We start from the raw sequence: 25,348 nt of genomic DNA on the forward strand, positions 1-25,348 counted from the left end.
AGTATTCCGAGATCCACAATGTCAAGAGTTTGCCGTGAATACCACATTTCAGGCATTACCTCTTACTAAGGACAAAGCAGTGGCCGATGACCTTCACTTCACGACCGACAGCAGCGCCGTTTGCGTAGAGACGTCACTGCTAACAGACAGGCAACACTGCGTGAAATAACCGCAAAAATCAATGTGGGACGTAGGACGACCGTATCCATTAGGACATCATCAGTTTTCTGCTATATTAGCAGGTCCGCTGCCTCTCCATTTTCTGCGATCCATTGCTTCCTTCTTAAGGCTGCTGTATGTTGTATGTCCATCACGTCATCGAGTATCTGAAATCTCTTCCTTCCTCGCTTCCTTTTCTCTTCTACGTAACCTTCTAAAGTTGTTTTTATCAGTCCGTCATTCTTTCTTAATATATCCCCAATCCAATTTCTTTTTCTTCTCTTTATTACATCTAGTAATTGTCTTTTCTCTCCCACTGTTCTCAGTTCCTCTTCATTTCTTACTCTGTCCATCTAACTTATTCTTTCCTACCTCCGCCATGTCCACATCTCAAAAGCCTCCAGCCTTTCTCTGTCTTTCTTCCTCATAGTCCATGTTTCACCGCCATACAGAAGAAAACTCCATACAAAACCTTTTTAGAGTCTTTTCCTTAGTTCTCTGTCCAGACTGCTGCAGAAAATTCTCCTTTTCTTATGAAATGCCTCTTTTGCCATTATTATCCTTGTTTTAATTTCTGTGCTGCGCTTTCAGTCGGTCTCTATCCTGCTTCCAAGATACTTAAAATTTTGCGCGTGTTCTAATATTTCTCCATTCAGTATAATTTTTACTTCTTCATTTCGTCCTAGTGCCAATACTTCTGTTTCCTTTGTGTTAATTTTCATTCCATAATTTTTTCCGTCAGGTTCAATGGTATCCACTAAATCCTGTAATTCCTTTTCCCCTGTGGCTGGAGGGACTATATCATCAGCGAACCTCAAACACCCTACTCTTCTTCCTGCAATTTCTACTCCATTGTCATCTAATGAGCAGTGGTCAATCATATTTTCCAAGTAGCGTTTGAAAAGGGTAGGTGCTAGACAGCATCCCTGTCTTACTCCTTTTCCTAGTCCGATCCAGTTTTTACGTTCTCCTCTCACTTTAACAGCGCACCGACATGTGGCTACGCTACCAGACGATCGATGTATGTGACTTTGCTAACAGCACGACACCGCCTCCAGCGCCTCTCTTGGGCCATAGACCATATCGGTTGGACCCTAGACGATTGGAAAACCGTGGCCTGGCCACATGAGTCCCGATTACAGTTGGTAAGAGCTGACAGTAGGGTTCGAAAGTGGCGCAGAGAAGCCATGAACCCAAGTTGTCAACAAGGCACTGTGCAAGCTGGTGGTCGTTCCGTAATGGTGTGGTCTGTGTTTACAAGGAACAGACTGGGTCTTCTGGTCCAGCTGAACTGGTCATCGGCTGGAAATGGCTATGGTCGGCTTCTTGCTCCCAAACGACCGTGGAATTTTATGGATGATACTGTGCCGTATCAGCAGGCCACAGATGTTCGTGATTGGTTTAAAAAAGTCCGAACAATTCGGGTGAATGTTTCACCGCCCAGATCTCCCGACATCAGTCCCATCGAACATTTATGGGACATAATCGGAAGATCAATTAGTGCACAAACTCCTATATCGGCAATTTCGCAATTATGGACGGCTCAGTATTTCTGCAGGGGACTTCCAGCAACTTGGTGAGTCCATACCATGTCGAATTGCTGCATGCGGCGGGCGAAAGATAGTCCGACACGATGTTAGGAGCTATCCCATGACTTCTGCCACTTCAGTGTTAAGTTCCAGTACTAAGAAAGGGCAGGGTCTGACAAGTGTGAATGTTACCGAACCAGCAGTTGAACAAGTCATGTCTCCAAAGTAATGATACAAATTATTTACAGAAGAATGAAGTAAAAACTGGTAGAAACCGAGATCGAGTAATATCAGTTTGAGTTTGGAGAAATGTAGGATGATATAAAATGGTGCAAGCTGTTCGAGATTCTGAAAAAAGTAGGGGTAAGCTATACGGAGAGACGGGTCACATACAATATGTACAACAACCAAGAGGGGGTAATAAGAGTGGACGATCAAGAAGGAAGTGCTCGTATTAAGAACGGTGTAAGACAAGGCTGTAGCCTTTCGCCCCTACTCTTCAATCTGTACATCGAGGAAGCAATGATGGAAATAAAAGAAAGGTTCCGGAGTGGAATTAAAATACAAGGTGAAAGGATATCAATGATACGATTCGCTGATGACATTGCTATCCTGAGTGAAAGTGAAGAAGAATTAAATGATCTGCTGAATGGAATGAACAGTCTAATGAGTACACAGTATGGTTTGAGAGTAAATCGGAGAAAGACGAAGGTAATGAGAAGTAGTAGAAATGAGAACAGCGAGAAACTTAACATCAAGATTGATGGTCACGAAGTCAATGAAGTTAAGGAATTCTGCTACCTAGGCAGTAAAATAACCAATGACGGACGGAGCAAGGAGGACATCAAAAGCAGACTCGCTATGGCAAAAAAGGCATTTCTGGCCAAGAGAAGTCTACTAATATCAAATACCGGCCTTAATTTGAGGAAGAAATTTCTGAGGATGTACGTCTGGAGTGCAGCATTGTATTGTAGTGTAACATGGACTGTGGGAAAACCGGAACAGAAGAGAATCGAAGCATTTGAGATGTGATGCTATAGACGAATGTTGAAAATTAGGTGGACTGATAAGGTAAGGAATGAGGAGGTTCTACGCAGAATCGGAGAGGAAAGGAATATGTGGAAAACACTGATAAGGAGAAGGGACAGGATGATAGGACATCTGCTAAGACATGAGGGAATGACTTCCATGGTACTAGAGGGAGCTGTAGAGGGCAAAAACTGTAGAGGAAGACAGAGATTGGAATACGTCAAGCAAATAATTGAGGACGTAGGTTGCAAGTGCTACTCTGAAATGAAGAGGTTAGCACAGGAAAGGAATTCGTGGCGGGCCGCATCAAACCAGTCAGTAGACTGATGACCAAAAAAAAAAGGATGATGCGAGGCAATAGTGTGACCCTACTATTTATCACAGAAGGTATCTGCGAGGGGCGTTCAATAAGTAATGCAACACATCTTTTTTCTCAGCCAATTTCAGTTGAAAAAATGCAGAATTTGCTATGCGGCATCGTGGAATTTTACCGCTTCAGCACCTGCATTTTCATGAAGGTCTGAAAGGTGGTCGCGCTACACGTAGCCTTAAAAGTGGCGCCTGTAAAGGAGGTGCGTTCCAAGGTGAGAGCTGTCACCGAGTTTCTTATGGCGGAAAACCAGGGCATGGCAGACATTGATTGGCGCTTGCAGAATGCCTACGGAGACCTAGCAGTGAACAAAAGCACGGTGAGTGGTTGGGCGAGGCGTCTATCATCATCGCAACAAGGTCGGGCAGACCTGTCCGATCCCCCGCGTGCCGGCCGGCCGCACACAGCCGTGACTCCTGGAACGTGCAGACACTCTCATTCGAAGTGACCGACAGATCACAATGAAACACCTCGCTGGACAGACGGACGTCTCCGTTGGTAGTGCTCACACAGCCGTCCTCCAAATGGGATACTGAATGGTGTACGTGCCTGCTGAGTGCCTCGCCGCCTAACAGAAGACCATAAAGAGCATCGAAGGACCATCTGTGCGAAATTGCTTGCACGTTACGAGGCTAATCGTAACAATTTGCTGTCCAACATGATCACAGGCAATGAGGCATCACTTCGAGGTGCTACACCACCTCTCCTTCGAGGAAAAAGCCGGACCCTCAGCCAGTAAAGTCATGGCGATGCTGGGGGTTATACTGTTTGACGTCCTCCCTCATGGTGCAATTCTCAAGTGTATTGTGCTACACGCAGGAAATTGGAGAAACGACTTTAGCGGTTTCGTTGCCACAAAAACCTGCAAACTCCTCCTTGATAAAGGAAGGCCTCATACAAGTCTACGCGCCCGAGTGGAGCTCAGAAAACTTCATTGGACTGTACTCCCTCATCCACCCTAAAGCCTGGTTTTTCACATCTTCCGACTTATAGCTGTCTGGTCCATTCCGCGGGCAGCACTACGTGGATGATGGGGAGGGGAGGGGGGTGGCTACTGGTGCAGCAAGACGTTGGCTCCGGCGTCGACTGGTAGAGCGGTACCATGGAGAAATACATGCCCTCCCAGTAAGTTGGCATAGGACCGCCGCATTGAATGGATATTGTGTTGAAAAATAGGATTTTTCACCCAAACGAATGGGGAATACTATGGTGTACTGGAATCCTGAATCAAGCCAACCTGCTTTCAAAAAAATGTGTTGCATTATTCATAGAAAAGCCTCCTTGCACCTGTACCAATACTCCACATGCCTCCTGACGATGTGTGGCGGAGGGCACTTCTGGCACCACTAACTGCTTCCCCCCTTCCCTTTTCTACTCGCGAATGGCGCGTGAGTAAGTCTCTGTGTTAGCTCGAATTTATCGAATTTCTTCCTCGTGGTCATTCCGCAAGATGTATGTGCGAGAAAGTAATATATTGTCCGGACAGTGCCCTCTCGGAATTTCAACAGTTAACCTCTCCGTGGTGCACAACGCCTCTCTGCCTCTTTCCCCGTCTATGAAAAAATACGTATATCTGCCAACTTTCATGCTGATTGACGAAACGATTTTGAATTTATTTAAAGGTAGGCCACCCCTCCGCCATCCAGCATACGTTGGCTTGTATAAATACCTTCACCACGGAAACATACATACATGAGCCAACTCCCAAGCTGATCAGTCAAACTGTGTAATTCTCTTGTAAGGTACCCTCCGCCATACACCGTATGAAATTTCACGTAGACGGTGAGGTTCCCCTTGGTCTGAAGGTCAAATCGGAGGAACACTGTGGCTTATATTGAAATCCGTAAGTAAAGTACCGTCTACCATGCACTGAACGAAGTTTTATGTAGACAGTGACCTTCCTCTTGGTTTGGGAAATAGGGATTCATTTTTATACACCCCGCTCGCTCTATGCCGACTTTGTTGCGAAACATAAATAATAGATTCGAACAACAGAAATCATTACATGATGATAAGGGGCAACATAGCTATTAAATAATAGCAACGAGATTACGAGAGCAGTCACTTTCAGTGTTACGCAAAATAACGTTATACCTTGTAAATTATCACGACACAAAATGAAGATGATAAGCAATGTGGGACTTCCTTCCGTTTGCGTTTGAAACTCTCGGAGAACTCCTGTGTGGTGAGGAGGGTGGTAGGGGGCAGCAAGGGGAGCCTCAGTTTGTTTTGCCGGCCCGGGCCTCTGAGAGGTTTAGTGCGCCACTGCTCGTAGGAAGCCCAACGGTAGGAAACCCCACGACACCTCTCTGGTAGCGTCTGTCGCTGGAGATTGTTGAGCACCTCTGTAACGCTTTCGCGCCTACTAAACGATCCCGTGACGAAACGCACCGCTCTTCATCGGATTTCTTCGATCTGTTCCATGGGTACTACCTCGTAAAGATACCAGACTGATGGCCGGCCGCTGTAGCCGAGCGGTTCTAGTCGGTTCAGTCCGGAACCGCGCTGCTGCTACGGTCGCAGGTTCCAATCCTGTCTCTGGCATGGATGTGTGTGATGTCCTTAGTTTAGTTAGGTTTAAGTAGTTCTAAGTCTATGGGACTGATGACCTCAGATGTTAAGTCCCATAGTGCTCAGAGCCAGACTGATGAACAATGCTCAACATTCGGTCGAACAAGCGCCTTGTAAGCCACTTCTTCCGTGGATGAGTTACATTTCCTTAAGTATTTCCCTATGAATCTCAGTCTGGCGTTTGATTTCCTACGATTTGTTTCATGTGGTCATTCCACCTGAGGTATCTCTGCATAGTTACTGCTACGTATTTTACGGTATATACTGTTTCCAGCAATTTGTCTTCAATAGCGTAGTTGCACGGTCGTTGACTTCTTTTCCTATGAGATTTTCACTCTGCAGCGGAGTGTGCGCTGATATGAAACTTCCTGGCAGATTAAAACTGTGTGCCCGACCGAGACTCGAACTCGGGCACACAGTTTTAATCTGCCAGGAAGTTTCATATCAGCGCACACTCCGCTGCAGAGTGAAAATCTCATTCTGGAAACATCCCCCAGGCTGTGGCTAAGCCATGTCTCCGCAATATCCTTTCTTTCAGGAGTGCTAGTTCTGCAAGGTTCGCAGGAGAGCTTCTGTAAAGTTTGGAAGGTAGGAGACGAGATACTGGCAGAAGTAAAGCTGTGAGGACCGGGAGTGAGTCGTGCTTCGGTAGCTCAGTGGTAGAGCACTTGCCCGCGAAAGGCAAAGGTCCCGAGTTCGAGTCTCGGTCGGGCACGCAGTTTTAATCTGCCAGGAAGTTTCTTTTCCTATGTTTGCGCAATAGTGTTACATTTATTTACGTTCAGGGTCAACTGCTATAGCCTGCACCATTCATCAATCCTCTGCAGGTCATTTTGCAAACCGATCCTGACTTCTCGCGTTGCTGCTTTCTTATAAACAAATAAACAACGGCATCATCTGCGATCAGTCTTAAAGAGCTTCCTACGCTTTCAACTGGATTATTTGTATACACTGTAAATTGTGACAGTCCTATCCAACTTCCTTGGGGTACTATAATGATTGCCTTTTCGATTTTGTTCCGTTAAGAGCGATGTACTGAGTTTGTATATCTGCAAGAAAGTTCTGAATTCAATCACAAATCGGGTCCGATAGTGGGGAAGCTCGTGCTTTTTTTTTTTTTTCACTAGATGGCAGTGCGGCGATGTCAAATGCCTTCCTGATGTCAAGGAACACGACACCAAACTGAGCGCCGTTGTCTACAGAGCTATCGATCGCATGGAGGAACAGGGCGAGCTGAATTTCACAAGATTACTGGTGGCGGAATCCTTACTGATTTTTATAGAGGAGATTTTCCTTTTCCAAAAACGTAATAATTCTTGAGTATAAATCATTTTCCGTAATTCTACAGCAGACTGACGTCAGTGGAACAGGTCTATAGTTATGTGCAAATGTCCTACGACCCTTCTTGGAGAGGGGAATGACCTGCGCCTTTATCCAATCACTAGGTACCCTTCGTTGCTCGAGCGAGCTTTGATAAACTGCTGCTAAAAGAGGAGCACATTATTTCACATAATCTTTGCAGATTCTTACAGGTATCTCATCTGGTGCTGAAGCCTTTCCACTACCAAGCGATTGTAATTGCTTTTTTGTTCCGTCATCGGATAGGGTAAAGGAAGGCAAACTTACGTCTATAACATTTGCAGATTTAGAGAAGCTTTTTGACGTTGTTAACTCGAATGGAGTCTGAAATATTGAAGGTCTCAGGGATACAGTACGAAGAGCGAAAGGTTATTTACAACTTTTACAGAAACCAATATGCCGTTGTAAGAGATGAAAATGAAGGAGTGGTTGAAAGGAAGCGAGACATCCTTGTAACCTATCACGAATGCTATTTAGTCTATAGGCTGAGCAAACTGTAAAGGAAGAGAAATCTGGGAAAGTAATTAGAGTTCTTCGAGAAGAAATAGAATCTCTGAGACGTGCTGATGGCATTGCAGCTCTGTCAGAGATGCCAAGGGATTTGGAAGAGCAGTTGAACGGAGTGAACGGCGTCTTGGAAACAGGTTATAAGATGAATATCAACGAAAATAAAACAACGATAATGGAATTCAGTCCAATTAAGTCACGCAATGATGGAGCTATCAGATAAGGAAATGCGGCGCTAAAAGTAGTGGATGAGTTTTAGTACTTGAGCAGTAAAGTAACTGACGATAGCCGAAGCAGACAGCATATAAAATACAGAATGGCGACAGCAAGAAAGGAGTTTCTGAAAAAGAGAAATCTGGTAATATCTATTATAAATTTATGTGTTAGGAAGCCTTTTCTGAAAGTATTTGTCTGGCCCTGTACGGACGTGAAGCTTGGACGATAAGCAGTTCAGACAAGAAGAGAACAGAAGCTTTTGAAACGAGTTGCTACACAAGAAAGCCGAAGATTACATAGAGATCGAGTATTTAATCAGCAGGTACTGACTCGACATAAAGACAGTCCGTTTTCGACCTTGCCTGTTATGGAACGACTGTCATTCATATCACACGATGAAGTGATTTCGGAGGTGCGTCATTTTAAGGTGATACTTCTGTCATCGTAATTTGTAGGAGTGGACACAAGGGAGACACGCAGCTTGTCAAGTGAAGGTACCGAGCTAGGTAGCACAGTGGTTACGACACTGGACTCGCATTCGAGAGGACGACGGTTCAAACCGGGCATCCTGATTTAGGTTTCCCGTAGTTTCCCTAAATCGTCTAAAGCAGATTCTGGGATGGTTTATAAATAATATAAATGCTAATACTACTTCTGCGTGTTAGGATGAGAATACAGATCAGATAATTAATATTTCAAAGTATTAAATTAAACAATATTATTTCCTCACACATTGTCTGGCGCGCGCGAACAATGGCATTGGTGGCTGAGGTCGTGTGTTTGCTAAGTTTTTTTGCATTAGCGTGTGCCTTGCAAGTTCCCAAAACAAAAGATCGGACTTCTTGCAGTAAAATTGCCGTGAGGATTGACTTATGGTTCTTTTATACTAGGACTTTGTAATTTTCCACCACATTGCACACAAACCTCTCTCATGCCGCAGCCGGTTACTTCATTGTTCAAAGTACTAAAATGAAAAAAAGACGTAGAGATTAATGAAATATACAGGGTGAGTCACCTAGCGTTACCGCTGGATATATTTCGTAAACCACATCAAATACTGACGAACCGATTCCACAGACCGAACATGAGGAGAGGGGCTAGTGTAATTGTTTAATACAAACCATACACAAATGCACGGAAGTATGTTTTTTAACACAAACCTACGCTTTTTTAAATGGAACCCCGTTAGTTTTGTTAGCACATCTGAACATATAAACAAATACGTAATCAGTGCCGTTTGTTGCATTGTAAAATGTTAATTACATCCGGAGATATTGTAACCTAAAGTTGACGCTTGAGTACCATTCCTCACCTGTTCGATCGTGTGTATCGGAGAGCACTGCAACATACATCGCGTTTCTACAGAATGATCTGCCAACGTTGCTCAAAAAGGTCCCACTAGAAACGCGTCGACGTATGTGGTATCAGCATGATGGTGCACCTGCACATTCCGTAATTAACACTAGGCTGACCCTTGACAGGATGTTCGACGGGCGTTTCATAGGGCGTGGAGGACGCATAAATTGGCCAGCCCGTTCTCCTGATCTTACACCTTTGGACTTCTTTCTGTGGGGTACGTTAAAGGAGAATGTGTACCGTGATGTGCCTACAACCACAGAGGATGTGAAACAACGTATTGTGGCAGCCTGCGGCGACATTACACCAGATGTACTGCGGCATGTACGACATTCATTACGCCAGAGATTGCAATTGTGTGCAGCAAATGATGGCCACCACATTGAACATCTATTGGCCTGACATGTCGGGACACACTCTATTCCACTCCGTAATTGAAAACGGAAACCACGTGTGTACGTGTACCTCACCCCTCATGGTAATGTACATGTGCGTCAGTAAAAAAGACCAATAAAAAGGTGTTAGCATGTGGACGTAATGTGCTGTTCCAGTCTCTTCTGTACCTAAGGTCCATCACCGTTCCCTTTGGATCCCTACGTAATTCGGTGCTCTCCGATACACACGATCGAACAGCGGAGGAGTGGTACTCAAGCGTCAACTTTAGGTTACAATATCTCCGGATGTAATTAACATTTTACAATGCAACAAACGGCACTGATTACGTATTTGTTTATATGTTCAGATGTGCTAACAAAACTAACGGGGTTCCATTTAAAAAAACGTAGGTTTGTGTTAAAAAACATACTTCCGTGCATTTTTGTATGGTTAGTATTAAACAATTACGGCACTGATTACGTATTTGCTTATATGTTCAGATGTGCTAACAAAACTAACGGGGTTCCATTTAAAAAAACGTAGGTTTGTGTTAAAAAACATACTTCCGTGCATTTTTGTATGGTTTGTATTAACCAATTACACTAGCCCCTCTCCTCACGTTCGGTCTGAGGAATCGGTTCGTCAGTATTTGATGTGGTTTACGAAATATATCCAGCGGTAACGTTAGGTGACTCACCCTGTATATTCAAGAACTCACATAAGCACATAAATTATGCATACACTCTTACATATAAATAATAATTGTTGCTTGGCAGTATATTAATATAAATGAGTACGTCGATGCGCCTCTTTCAGTCTGCCTATGTTCAGTATGTCAAAAAATGTCTGGAGTTGCCGAGCAATGACAAAATGCTTCCGTACAGAAACAGATTATCTCACCACTCTAAGTAGCGCGAGAGGAATCACAGCTGAAGTACAATATTAAAACACTTGCTATTTTTTCATCGCAACTACGTATTGTTTATCGATAGCGCTTCGTATCATGTATATTATCGCTTTCGTGTGCAGACGTGTTCTGAAAGATTTCTTTAAAGGCGACCGCCGATTTCCTCTCCATCCTCCACTAATCCAAGCTTGTGTTTCGTCTCTGATGGTTCGTTGATTGATATGGGGGAAGGGGACCAAACAGAGAGGTCATCGGTCCCATCGCATTAGGGAAGGACGGGGAAGGAAGTCAGACGTGCCCTTTCAAAGGAACCATCCCGGCATTTGCCTGGAGCGATTTAAGGACTTCACTGAAAACCTAAAGCAGGGTGGCCGGGCGCGGGTTTGAACCGCCGTCCTCCCTGATGCGAGTCCAGTGTGCTAACCACTGCGCCACCTCGCTCGGTCGTCTCTAATGACCTCATTGTCAACGGGACGTTAAACATTAATCTCCTCCTCGTCGCAGTGAAGGAATTATGCCACAAGAAGGTCTCCGTGTGGTCGTCCAGCCGTACGGATTGTAGGCGGCACAGAACATTTCACTAGGATGAAGAACAATAATATTGATTACCTGGAAGAACGATATAAGCTTACCAGTAGGGTGGAAAGTAAAAATACGAAGGTCGTCCACAAAGTAAGTTCTGTTTCTGTTTCTATCCGCGGCGGCGCCACGATCGCAATTCCGAGCATGCGCGGGAGTTACTCTGACTCAAGAACACGTGTACGCCATTTTCAGATCGCTGCTGCCCAAGTGTTCTTTGTAATGCTTCTTTATGTCAGCCGTAATCGAAAATGCCATGCGGCGCAATTTCTTAATGGTTTCCCAGTAACCATGTGCATTGATTGTTTGACTCGTGGTAAGAAATCAATCAGCAAAATGCCTTTTCTGTCCCAAGAAATGGTGCACATGACTTTTCGAGGCTTCAAGATTTGCTTAGGCTTAACCTTCGTTGGGGATGAGGTATGCCTTCATCCATTCATTGCTGTTTTGTTTCAGGGGTGTCGTACGATACCCAAGTTTCATCCCCCGTGAGTACCCGAGAAAGAAAACAATCGCTTTCCTAATTGTAAACTTACGGTTGTGCTTAATCTTGTCTTCAATTGTGTGAACCAGTTCATCAGTAACCACAGAAGAGCGTCCACTTCGTTCTTCATCGTGCACGTGATCACATCCTTCATTGAACAGTCTGACCCATCTTCTAACCATTGAACCCCTCATAGCATTTTGTCCGTAAACCTCGCAGATTTACCGATGAATTTCCTTTGATTTAACTTTCTTTGCATTTAGAAAACGAATGACAGATCTGATTCCACACGCGGTGGGATTTTCAATTACGGCTGACACTATAAAGAAGCACTACAAACCACACGCCGGCAGCAGCGATCTGAAAATGGCGTACATGTCCTCTCCTTGAGTCAGAGTAACTGCTGCGCATGCTCGGAACTGCGATCGTAGCGCTGCCGCGGATAGAAATAAAAACGGAACTTTCTTTGTGGACGACCCTCGTACCTTCCTACAAAACACATGCGATCGAGTCGGGAAAGAAGACACTTGTCGTCCAGACGAAAAAGGGGAAACCACCTGCCGAGGGGCGAGAGATGACGCTTGGCTGCTGAGCGCCTTCCACCGCACCGTCAATGCAGGACGCCTAGTTCTGGTCACTGCGCGACCACCACAACAAAGAAAAATAAGAGTCCATTGAGATACAGTATCTATTCAAAAGTATCGGGATGCCGTTATGTAATGCGGCACTGAACATAAGACATCACCAGAGGGGGATCCGCCAGTATGAAAAAAATGGTGGAGCATATTGTGTTGTAAGCAGAAAGCAGTAATAGCAGTGTCCGCCCCTAGTAGCTCAGTGCTCAGCGCGGCGGAATGTCATACCTACCGGCCCGGGTTCGATTCCCGGCTGGGTCAGAGAGTGGTGGTGGTTAGTGTTTAACGTCCCGTCGACAACGAGGTCATTAGAGACGGAGCGTAAGCTCGGGTTAAGGAAGGATTGGGAAGGAAATCGGCCGTGCCCTTTCAAAGGAACCATCCCGGCATTTGCCTGAAACGATTTAGGGAAATCACGGAAAACCTAAATCAGGATGGCCGGAGACGGGATTGAACCGTCGTCCTCCCGAATGCGAGTCCAGTGTGCTAACCACTGCGCCACCTCGCTCGGTGGGTCAGAGATTTTCTCCGCTCAGGGAGTGGGTGTTGTGTTATTCTTATCATCATCATTTCATCCCCATCGACACGCAAGTCGCCGAAGTGGCGTCCACTCGAAAGACTTGCACCAGGCGAACGGTCTACCCGACGGGAGGTTCTAGCCACACGGCATTTCCATTTTTAGTAATAGCAGAATCGGTTGGTCAGCAGAGACCAGTGACTTCGAATGTGGACTGGTCATTCTATGTCACGTCAACAACACATCCGTCAGGGACATTTCAATCCTTCTAAAGCTGCCCAAGTCGGCTATTGTTATGTGATTGTGAATTGCAAACGCGAACCCAAGGGCAAGCGGACCTCATGTGCTGATGGACAGGGAGTGTCGGCCTGCAGCTAGCATAGTGGCTGAGCGTAGGGAGTTAAGAAGAATGGAGTGGTCGAGCAGCTCCCAGATCGCGAAAAGCCACTCATTTGTGTAGTCAGCGCTAAGCGATGCTTGAGATGGTGTGAAGAGAGGGGCCACACACAATACATTGGATGACTGGAAACGTTTGATTTGGAGTCACGAAACACGATGTACCCTCTGGCAATCAGATGAAATGTTTTAGTTCGGTGAATGCCTGGAAAACGTTACCTGCCATTACGTGTAGCGCCGTCAGTGTAGTACCGAGGAGTTGATGTTACGACATGGGGCTGATTCGCGTGGCTAGGGTGTGGTCCCCATATTGCGCAGTCAATACCGCCACTGCGCGATAGCGATGGCAATGTTACCGATGATGGTGTGTCACTAAAACGGAGTTACTAAATACAGTTTTCCGTAATTCCTTCACGAAAGGAGACGAAGTAAATATTCTAGAATTCGAAACCAGAACACCTGTTAACATGAGCGACATAAAAGTCGATATCTTAGGTGTTTCGAAACAACTGAAATCTCTTAAGAAATACAAGTCTTCCGGTCCAGAGGGTATACCAATCAGGTACCTTTCAGAGTATGCAGACACAATAGCGCCTTTCTTACAAGGGAACCTCCCCATCGCACCCCCCTCAGATTTAGTTATAAGTTGGCACAGTGGATAGGCCTTGAAAAACTGAACACAGATCAACTAAGAAAACAGGAAGAAGTTGTGTCGAACTATGAAAAAAATAAGCAAAATATACAAACTGAGTAGTCCATGCGCAAGATAGGTAACATCAAGGTTACTATCGGCTCAGTAGCGCCGTGGTCCCGTGGTTAGCGTGAGCAGCTGCGGAGTGAAAGATCCTTGGTTCAAGTCTTCCCGCGAGTGAAAAGTTTAATTTTTTTATTTTGAGAGAATTATCAAAGTTCAGGTACTCACACATAATCAACTTCGCTCTCCAAAATTCCAGGACATGTTCAGATTTGCTTGGACATATGCAGGATTAGACAGTCTACACACGGAAAAATTTGAAAACGTTAAAAACATATGTTTTGACAGAGCACAGGGAAAAGTGTGCGACTGTGAGACTGTTGCATTTATTTGTTGCAGTCTATGTGACAAACTCTTATGTTTTCATCACTTTTTTGGGAGTGATTATGACATCCACAAGAAAACCTAAATCGGGCAAGGTAGAAGAATCTTTTCACCCATTCGCCAAGTGTACAAGTTAGGTGGGTCGACAACATATTCCTGTCATGTGACGCACATGCCGTCACCAGTGTCGTATAGAATATATCAGACGTGTTTTCCTGTGGAGGAATCGGTAGACCCATGACCTTGCGATCAAATGTTTTCGGTTCCCATTGGAGAGGCACGTCCTTTCGTCTACTAATCAAATTCAAATGGTTCAAATGGCTCTGAGCACTATGGGACTTAACATCTATGGTCATCAGTCCCCTAGAACTTAGAACTACTTAAACCTAACTAACCTAAGGACATCACACACATCCATGCCCGAGGCAGGATTCGAACCTTCGACCGTAGCGGTCGCGCGGTTCCAGACTGTAGCGCCTAGAACCGCTCGGCCACCACGGCCGGCTGTCTACTAATCGCGCGGTTTTGCGGTGCGGTTGCAAAACACAGACACTAAACTTATTACAGTGAACAGAGACGTAAATGAACGAATGGACAGATCATAACTTGGCGAAAATAAAGGAAGTAAAAATCTTCACTCGAGGGAAGGCTTGAACCAAGCACCTCTCGTTCCACAGCTGCTCACGCTAACCACGGGACCACTACGCCACTGAGCCCAGAACATCCTTGATGTTGCCTGTCTTGCGCATGGACTACTCAGTTTGTATATTTTGCTTATTTTTTTCATAGTTCCACACAACTTCTTCCTGTTTTCTCGATAGATCTGTGTTCAGTTTCTCAAGGCCTATCCACCGTGCCAACTTATAACTAAATCTGAGGGGAGTGCGATGGGGAGGTTCCCTTGTTAGCAATCATATACAACCGATCACTTGACGAAAGGTCTGTTCCTAAAGACTGGAAAGTAGCACAGGTCACAATAATATTCAGGAAAGGAAATAGAAGTAACCCATTGAATTACAGACCCATATCACTGACCTGACAGTGTCTTGAAAGAAGGATATAAGATGAACATCAACAAAAGCAAAACGAGGATAATGGAATGTAGTCAAATTAAATCGGGTGATGCTGAGGGAATTAGATTAGGAAATGAGACACTTAAAGTAGTAAAGGAGTTTTACTATTTAGGGAGTAAAATAACTGATGATGGTCGAAGTAGAGAGGATATAAAATGTAGACTGGCAATGGCAAGGAAATCGTTTCTGAAGAAGAGAAATTTGTTAACATCGGGTATAGATTTAAGTGTCAGGAAGTCGTTTCTGAAAGTATTTGTATGGAGTGTAGCCATGTATGGAAGTGAAACATGGACGATAACTAGTATGGACAAGAAGAGAATAGAAGCTTTCGAAATGTGGTGCTACAGAAGAATGCTGAAGATAAGGTGGGTAGATCACGTAACTAATGAGGAGGTATTGAATAGGATTGGGGAGAAGAGAAGTTTGTGGCACAACTTGACTAGAAGAAGGGATCGGTTGGTAGGACATGTTTTGAGGCATCAAGGGATCACAAATTTAGCATTGGAGGGCAGTGTGGAGGGTAAAAATCGTAGAGGTAGACCAAGAGATGAATACACTAAGCAGATTCAGGAGGATATAGGCTGCAGTAGGTACTGGGAGATGAAGAAGATTGCACAGGATAGAGTAGCATGGAGAGCTGCATCAAACCAGTCTCAGGACTGAAGACCACAACAACATCACTGACCTCAATTTGCAGTAGGATTTTGGAGCATATATTGTACTCGAACATAATGAATCACCTTGAAGACAACGACTTATTGATATATAAGCAACACCGATTCAGAAAATATCGTTCTTGTGCAACACAGCTAGCTCTTTATTCCCATGAAATAATGCTGCTGTCGACAAGGGATCTCAGATCGATTCCATATTCCTAGATTTCCTGAAGGCTTCTGATACCGTTCCTCACAAGCGACTATTAATCAAATTTCGTGCATATGGAGTATCGTCTCAGTTGATTATGGCCGTACGACAGGGATTAACAGACGTTGAACGCGGAAAAGTAGTTGGAGATAGACGCATGTGACATTACGTTTCTGAGCTCGTTAGGGAATTCAGTATTCACAGATCCACAGTGTCAAGAGTGTGCTGAGAGCACCACATTTCAGGCGTTTCCTCGCACCACGGACAAACCAATTGGCGATGGTCTTCGATTAACGACCGAGAGCAGCGGCGTCAGCGTAAAGTTGCCAGTGTTAACAGACACGCAACACTGCGAGAAATAACAGCAGAAATCAATGTGGGACGTACGACGCACGTATCCGTGCAGCGGAATTTGGCGTTTAGTGGCTATGGCAGCAGTGCTAATATCACGACATCGCCTGCAGCACCCTTCCTGGGTTCGTGATCATATCGCTTGGACTCTAGACGATTGGAAAACCGTGGCTTGGTCAGACGAGTCCCGATTTCAGCGAGTAAGAGCTGATCGTAGGGTTCCAGTTTGGCGCAGACCCTACGAAGCAATGGACCCAAGTAGCCAACAAGACAAGTGGCTCTACAATGATGTGCGCTGTGTTTACATGGAGTGGGCTTGGTCCTCTGGTCCAACTGAACCGCTCATTGACTGGTGATGGTTGTGTTTGGCTACTTGGAGACCATATGCAGCCATTCATGGGCTTCATGTTCACAAACAACGATGCAATTTTTATGGACGACAATGCGCCTGGTCTGAAGGACATCCTAGACCAGGCTGTTCCAACCGAGCTCCAGGGAGCCGGAGCGCTCCGGAGCGCTCACTGCGGCAGCTCGGAGCCCACGTGGAGGGGGAAAGCGAACTCACTGCCCCCAGGCCGCATGTAGCCGCAACTGACGCAATAATCCGTGTGCAATGACACCTATGACTAGCCGCGTGAGCCCTGTACCTCTATTGGGGGATACCTTTCTATTCATTGAGAGGGATGGTCGTCCGCAGTGTCTTGTATGTCATAAAGTATTTAATTCTGCGAAGAGGTACAATATACAACGACATTATACACCTCTTCACGTAGCGCACTACGATCAGGTAGAAGGCGTTGCACGCAGAGAACTGGTAGCCAGGCTTAAGAACGACATACCAGGAGACGTAAATTTAAAATGGTTTCGTAATACGGAGGATATCAAAACATGCAACATAGTTCTGTAATGCGTTTATAATTTTCAGGTGAATGAGAGCGGAGAAAACACTACTGAATCTGCAATTCGAGCAAGCTACAAGGTCGCTCACATCATTGCGATTAAGTGGCAAGCCGTTTTCGGTGGGACCAGTCGTAAAATCGTGCATGGTAGCAGTTGCAGACTGTTTGTTTCCAAGGGAGGTGCAGGCAATTGAAGGGGTTTGTCTGTCGAAGCATCAATATCTCGTCGAATCCTGGACATGGCAGCGGATTTAGAGACACAACTCAGGAAAAAGGCGGAGAGCTTTGTTGCATTTTCGCTAGCGCTTGACGAAAGCACCGACATATCGGATTGTACTCAGCTTGTAGTCTTTGTGCGTGGTGTCGACATGGAGCTGCAAGTAACTGAAGACCTCTTGGATGTTGTACCACTCGATTACACCGCAACAGGATGTGACATTTTTGAAACTGTTAGTGAATCTTGTAAGACGCAGCTGGCATATCGAAACGTTTGCCTTGCCGCCTGCCTCAGCCCGCCCTGCCACATGCCGGCGTGCCGGCCCACTTGAATCGTCACAGCGAGCAACACGGCTCCCTGGAGCAGGGAGCGCTCCGCGGCTCACAACGGAGCCGACGAGCTGGAACAGCCTGTCCTAGACAATTCGAGCGAATGATTTGGCCACTCAGATCGCCCAACATGAATCCCATCGAATATTTATGGGACGTAATCGAAAGGTCAGTTTGCGCACAAAACTTAAGTCGGCAACACTTTCGCAATTACGGAAGTCTACAGAGGCAACATGGATCGATACTTCCGCAGGGGACTTCCAGTGACTTGTTGAGTCCATGCCACGTCGAGTTGCTGCACCACGCCTTGTAAAAGAGTGTCCGACACGATATTAGGAGGCATCCCGTTACTTGTGTCACTTCATCGTAATGTCAACCAATATGTGTCCAGAAAATTTTTATTAGATAGTGTAATTAGAGGCGGCACGGCAGCTCAGTTGGGTGAGGATGATGAAGAGATTGGGCTTGCGCCTGTTGAAGGAAATGCACTACAATTCCCTGGGCTGGTTTACAAAAATCGTGAAAAAGCTGTGAGGATGTTCCAACGCTCTTGCTCCCGCCTGCAGGTCCTGTGTGTTAAGCGCCGTGCCTTCTTTCTCAGCCCCCAGGTTCTTGACGGCTTCACAGACGACGCAGGCGAAGCAACAAGTTGGCACCTGCGCCTCAAGGGGATGCCTTGAGACGTGAAGCAAGCAGAGTAAGGGAGACCCGGACCGGGTACAATGGTATACCGCCTGCACGAGAGGACTCGCTCATCGTCTGAGGATACAGTTTGCACCTGCGTGTCGTACAGCACGACACAAGTAGTCAAAACGCGATATACGTTTCCTAATTATATAAATTCATAGAGCAAAAGGATTTCATAACCTAAAGTCATTACATGTACAATTCTCAACTATTGTGTGCTAATGACTAAATTTCCGTAATATTTAATTAAAGTTCACTGTATTTTAATAATCATCGTAAATGAAAACTAATACACAGGATGAACAAAAATACATGCACTTGGCTGCCACACTGCGATTCCTTGCATAGTAACATTGCACAACCTGTAACAGAATTTGGTCCCGTTTATATTTCGGTAGAAAATTAATGTGGATATACACATATAGCCTCATTCAGCACTCCGTTACCCAGTGACGACATTGGGTGGCGTTATGCGTTAGAATACATGTGTTCGATTCCAGGTGTAGATCTATTCCTTTTTATTCTGTAGACTGCATTATATAGTACCTGACTTCTTACTGATTGTCCATCAATTACAGCGGATCTTATACAACAAACGTGCAATTATTTAATGCTGACCGGCCACTGTGGCCCAGCGGTTCTAGGCGCTTGAGTCTGGAACAGCGCCACCACTACGGTCGCAGGTTCGAATCCTGCCTCTGGCATGGATGTGTGTGATGTCCTTAGGTTAGTTAGGTTTAAGTAGTTCTAAGTTCTAGGGGACCGATGACCTCAGATATAAGTCCCATAGTGCTCAGAACCATTTGAACCATTTAATGCTGTCACATCGTTTTACTTATTAATCCACTCTCAAAGAGGTATTTTGCCTTTACATTTCTGTTGTATTCCATGCACTACATCCTACGTGATTTCCGGCCCATTGTCAGCATTGTTCCTTTTTCTTCAGTTACACCACTTCCCACAAAGGAAAAAGAATTGCCGATTCCAGGCCTCTCCCCCTTAGCCTATCCCTCCTTGTTTTATCCTAGGTACTTCTCCTGCAACACGCAAATTACAATGTCGAAGTGTACTGTCCGCACTACTATTTGAAACCAGTTTCCACTATCTCTTGCTGCCATTAGTTCACTCGATTACTACCAACTGCCATGCTTATCCTTTTCATGTCTATTCCATTTCCTTAGGATATTATGTCACCAACAGGACTAGCAACGCGTTTTACGAGCATGGGAATATTTCCTTTCCAAACAGCGTTATTCGTCGGCCTTGGATGGTGCGTGTGGCGGCTCCTCCATCATTTTTCTCAAAAAATGGTTCAAATGGCTCTGAGCACTATGCGACTTAACTTCTGAGGTCATCAGTCGCCTAGAACGTAGAACTAATTAAACCTAACTAACCTAAGGACATCACACACATCCATGCCCGAGGCAGAATTCGAACCTGCGACCGTAGCGGTCGCTCGGTTCCAGACTGTAGCGCCTAGAACCGCACGGCCACTCCGGCCGGCCATTGGCTTTCAAATCATGCTGCGAACAGTATGTGCAGACGCAGGCAGTGCTGAGTCTGACACAGTGTGACATGAATCTGTCACGCCGCGGTTTTCGTGCAATGACTACAAAAAGAAGTTAAATACACAAGAATGCCACTCTTCTCTGGTACGGGTTTTTGACGAGCCTGTACCTTCTAGCGTCACTGTTGGAAACTGGTTTCGTAAATTTTTAGGGGGTTGGGAGTCTCTTGAAGGTGTACCTCGTCACGGCAACCCAGCAACGGCAGTGACCCCAGAAAACATTGTTAATGTGAGGAAAAGGATCGAATATGATCCTCATCTGGTGTTTTGTGCATTGAAGAAATCGTAAATATTGGATCAGCTGTGACATAGACCATCATTCAAGATCATTTAGGCTTAACCAAGAGACATTCCCGTTGGGTGCCACATACCCTGACATAAGCCCAAGAACACACAAGAATGGATAGGTGGCGTTTTTTTCTTGCAAGCTTTAAGGAAAAGGGCGATCCGAACGCACGTACAATATCGTCACAATTGACGAAAGACGAGGGTACCATTAAAGCCCCGAAAAGAAGAGGCATTCTTCAGTATCGCGCTTTCCGGGTGAGTGACCACCCACGAAAGTTCAGAGAAATAGTAGTTTTGGAAAGAAGGTGGTGAGCACTTTCTTCACCAAGATGGGTCATTTAACCCTTATTATCATGCTGCAAGCTATTACCACATGGAGATAACAGCAAACTCGAAGAGCGGGCACCTTCTTCTGCTTGCCCACGATACCTCAGCAGCCTCGTCTGCCAGAACAATGGACTCGTTGCAGAAGGAGAAAGTGCGAGTGTTACCGTACTCACCCTATTCACCTGGCCTGGCTCCGTGTGACTTCCTCCTGTTACCATTGACGAAGGAAATAAATTCTAGGCAGCGTTTTCATACCTTGGAGAGGCTATCGTAGCACACAATAGTGCTCTAATTTTGGATTGAGACAAAGGAAAGTAAACTGTACAAGTGCTCATGAAAAGTATGTTCAAAAGTTGTAACAGTTATATTATAAATATCTTTTTTCAAATTTCTGCTAAAAACATGTGGTATAACTCTCGTATGTATGTTTAACATCTCCACATTGACAAGTTTTGTAGTTATTTCTGTCCTATGACGTGTAATTGGCTTCAACTGCTTATTACTCTTCATAGATAGTTCTGACATGTCTGATGAATAATTAAACTTCCTGGCAGATTAAAACTGTGTGCCCGACCGAGACTCGAACTCGGGACCTTTGCCTTTCGCGGGCAAGTGCTCTACCAACTGAGCTACCGAAGCACGACTCACGCCCGATCTCACAGCTGTACTTCCGCCAGTATCTCGTCTCCTACCTTCCAAACTTTACAGAAGCTCTCCTGCGAACCTTGCAGAACTACCACTCCTGAAAGAAAGGATATTGCGGAGACATGGCTTAGCCACAGCCTGGGGGATGTTTCCAGAATGAGATTTTCACTCTGCAGCGGAGTGTGCGCTGATATGAAACTTCCTGGCAGATTAAAACTGTGTGCCCGACCGAGACTCGAACTCGGGACCTTTGCCTTTCGCGGGCAAGTGCTCTACCAACTGTGGCTAAGCCATGTCTCCGCAATATCCTTTCTTTCAGGAGTGCTAGTTCTGCAAGGTTCGCAGGAGAGCTTCTGTAACGTTTGGGAGGTAGGAGACGAGATACTGGCGGAAGTAAAGCTGTGAGACCGGGCGTGAGTCGTGCTTCGGTAGCTCAGTTGGTAGAGCACTTGCCTGCGAAAGGCAAAGGTCCCGAGTTCGAGTCTCGGTCTGGCACACAGTTTTAATCTGCCAGGAAGTTTCATATCAGCGCACACTGCGCTGCAGAGTGAAAATCTCATTCTGATCAATAATTGTTGTCTTCAACGTTAAAGAAAATTGTAGTTGTAGGGTGTGTATCGTTTAAGAAACACTGTATGCGGCAGCATAATTGGACAGATCAAAATTAAGAAATCAAAAAAACCTAAACCCCGAATCGAACTCTCCAACTCGGGTACCCTAACGCAAAATTCTACCAACTACACTAAATGTGAAAAACGGATGAACAGTACTGAATGAAGATATCTGCCGTACGTGGAATTATATTGTTGCTAAATTCACTTTCTTTGATGTCGAATTTCTACCGAAAATACGAACAGGACAAAATTTCGTTAGACCTTCCTGTAGTGTTAGTGAGCAAGGCATTGCGCTGCGGCGAATGTCTGCGCGAATTTGGTTCATCCCGTAGACTAACTTTATGTGCGTTTCAAGCAGTACTTCTGAAAGTAGAGCCAAGGATTTTGTCTCATACGATTTTACTGGTTCTGATTGTTTACAACCGTTAAATTTCAAAAATATCAGTTCAAAAATCAGGCAACCGTCGCTTACTTTCAATGGTTGTCGGAGAGAGTTTCCAAGCTATACAGATTCAGATTTCTTGTGCTCAAATCGTTGCAGGACTCTACGATCAGTGATCATATTCAGTATTCCAGAATGAATCTCTTCCCTCTGCGGCGCTGTTTTCTAACTTACCTGTAGATTAAAAGTATATACTGGAACCCTCGGTTGGAGTCCCTGTCCGCCACAATGTTTTAATCTGCCAGGAATAGTTTTATTCGGCATTATTTCTTAGTACTTACCATCATCTCTCGATGATCTCACTAATTTTCAACGTAGCGGGAAAACTGAATATTAGATTCTGTGCGGCATAGCTGCAACAGTCTGCTTTTCAAGGAAATTTGATTTTTGGGCATAACGCAGATCAGCAGGCGAAAATACACTGAAAATTTTGTATTACTCAATACTTTTTCGGAATATTTTGTTCCTTAGGAACGATGAATTCATCCATAAACATCAAACCATATCATAGGAAATTGATTTTATAATAAAAATTTACAATTATTAAAAGTTCTCATGACCATAGAAACCGATGCTGCCGTATTGCAGTAGCTGAAACATATGAAAATACTATTTACCTTCGAGTTCATTCGAACTTCTGTCCTCCATCAGGTGCAACCTTCATCACCTGTTGCGAGCTGTAAGATTTTAATATCTGTTATATTCGCTATATGATTTCAGCTGCAAAACGATGCACATGCAAGTGTAGATTACACCGTATTATTATAATAAGCTTTTATTGATCAAGTTTTATCGTGTTTCCGATATTGTGTGATGCAGTGTACCACACTATTTTTTGAGATAATCGTTCAGTTGCTATGAACAACTGCATATTCGTTTCCAACTAACTGCCAACCAAACATCAACTTCTTGGTGCAACAGTCAATTGACAATCACTGTCGCACTTGTTCGTGGTTGTCAAAGCATTGTTTCGCAGGTATTGTATTCTACGCTGGACACTTATATAAAGTTCACAAAAATGAATCAGCATGTCCTGTGCTGTTTGACTACGTTATTGTGAATGAGAATAAAGCCTTCATTTAACTTCTCACGCGTCTCACAGCTAGTTCTGAAAGGTGTCATAGTATATACGAGAGGAGCGATCTGCAATCTTTCATTAGGCGTACGTTTCTGTTATCATTCTACCGAAAAATTTAAAGTTAGAATCAGACCGGTGTTTACAGAGAGTAAGCAGTCGCGTCGAAGAAAAAAAAGCTTCCCGTGGCCTTGATATGACATTGTAATTACATTATCTCTAAAGCTTTCTTTCCAAGAAAAATGAAGTTGGCTTTAAATCCTATACTGAAGAGCAAAAAAGGAGGAAACAGTGCAATTTCCCCTGCTTTAATTTCTTACTCCGTTCGCACACACGTATCCTATTCCAAGTCTCTAGCAGAACTACAGATAATTATTGTTGTGAGTGCCTGTTGCTTAGGGTGTGTTAAGTACAATATTGCGGTGTGCACCTCTCGTTTTTATTCCTAATAAAATAAAATAATGATAAACTAAGAATGAAAGTTGAGCTTAGCAATATTTTATGATATAATATGAAGTATGGAATTGATTATTGGATTATTTCATCTTAATAATATGATCTACCATCTTGCTTCATAGTTTTAAATTTAACTGTACCAGAAAGCTTTCCCTCTTCTTTTTCTGCTTTCTCTCTCTCTCTTTCTTCCTTTCTCTCTCTCTGTCTCTATCTCTATCTTTCATTTTTTCCTTACACATTTTACGCAACAAAGCCAGTTATTGTTGTACAACAGGAGGTCTGAGAATATGTTACCTCGTCAATGAACAGATTGTCGTAAAATTTTATAGTGAGAGTACCAACAGAAGGTGGTGATCTGGAACATTCGAGTGTAGAGACTTTGTTAATTACACATGCAGATCGAAAATCGGCGAAAAAATGCAGTTAATAATTAATTTCCTCACACACGTGTTAGAATATTCACCCAGCTCAAGTTAAAAGTTCCAAGTAGTGTGCGAACTACATTACTTTTCTTCATGTTAGTGAAACAACCACCACAGCTGCATTGATACACGTTTATTATGTCATGACCGGTTTCGTTCAAAAGAACATCACCAGCTTACGTTGCGAACGATCTCGATAAGAAATCCTCACAGAGTTTTGCCAGTATCATGATTAAGAGTTAATCATCTTACATAACTTTAAAGGGAAACTCTAAAGTATGACTGTCACATAAAAACTCCGTCGACCGCCTGGAATAAGCAAGCCGAACAGTCAGTGCAAGCAACATGGCATGCCGTGTACGCCAAACCTGTCATGACAAGATAAGTGTGTGTCACTTCAGCTGTGATGGTTTCTTATCAATATAAACAAGATCAGCTGTGGAGTTCAAGATAATCGAAATTGCGTAATTTGTATCATTACAGCGTTTTTTTTTTTATATGAGCACAGTGGCGGCTGTTTAAAAATGTGACGGGTTTTCCGGTGGTGGCGCTGCGCGGCGCGGCTCTGCGCTGAGCGTCGCCTACCTGTTCATAGCCGTGCGCTCACAGCGGGTAGCAGCGACAGTGGTAGCAGTGGTATGGGCAGTGCGCGCCGCTCGGAGTCCAGCAGACCAGTGAGGGAGCAGCGGCCGCCGCCTCCGCCTTCCAGCGGCTACGCCAGCGCCGCCTCCGCCCCCGCGGCCGCTCCAGAAAATCGTTACGGGGCGGCCGCCGCCCACATCCGCCTCCGCCGCCGTCGCCGCCGGGCGAGTCCACCTCCTCGCCGGGGGCGCAGGACGCCGCACAGCTGGTGGGCACAATCGATTACCCCCGTGACAAGTTCACCCTGGTCAGTGCCTCTGCTGGAATGTTCATGCGCACAACGGCGCTCCGCTCTACAGGGTGTTACAAAAAGGTACGGCCAAACTTTCAGGAAACATTCCTCACACACAAAGAAAGAAAATATGTTATGTGGACATGTGTCC

The 25,348-nt window shown here is 44.8% G+C and overlaps 1 protein-coding gene across 2 annotated transcripts in view; it reads right to left on the bottom strand.

The window, feature by feature from the left end:
- The window catches only part of LOC126234788 (uncharacterized), a 282,904-nt gene extending 257,885 nt beyond the window's left edge, over positions 1-25,019 (bottom strand). For both annotated transcript variants that reach the window (XM_049943537.1, XM_049943536.1), the window contains exon 1: positions 24,909-25,019. In XM_049943537.1, coding sequence (XP_049799494.1) covers positions 24,909-24,916 — 8 coding nt within the window. In that variant the 5' untranslated portion in view covers positions 24,917-25,019. The remainder of the gene's footprint in view (positions 1-24,908) is intronic.
- Positions 25,020-25,348: the final 329 nt, after the last annotated feature.

The sequence above is a fragment of the Schistocerca nitens genome, chromosome 2 (genome assembly GCF_023898315.1).
Source record: "Schistocerca nitens isolate TAMUIC-IGC-003100 chromosome 2, iqSchNite1.1, whole genome shotgun sequence".
Classification (NCBI taxonomy): Eukaryota; Metazoa; Arthropoda; class Insecta; order Orthoptera; family Acrididae; genus Schistocerca; species Schistocerca nitens.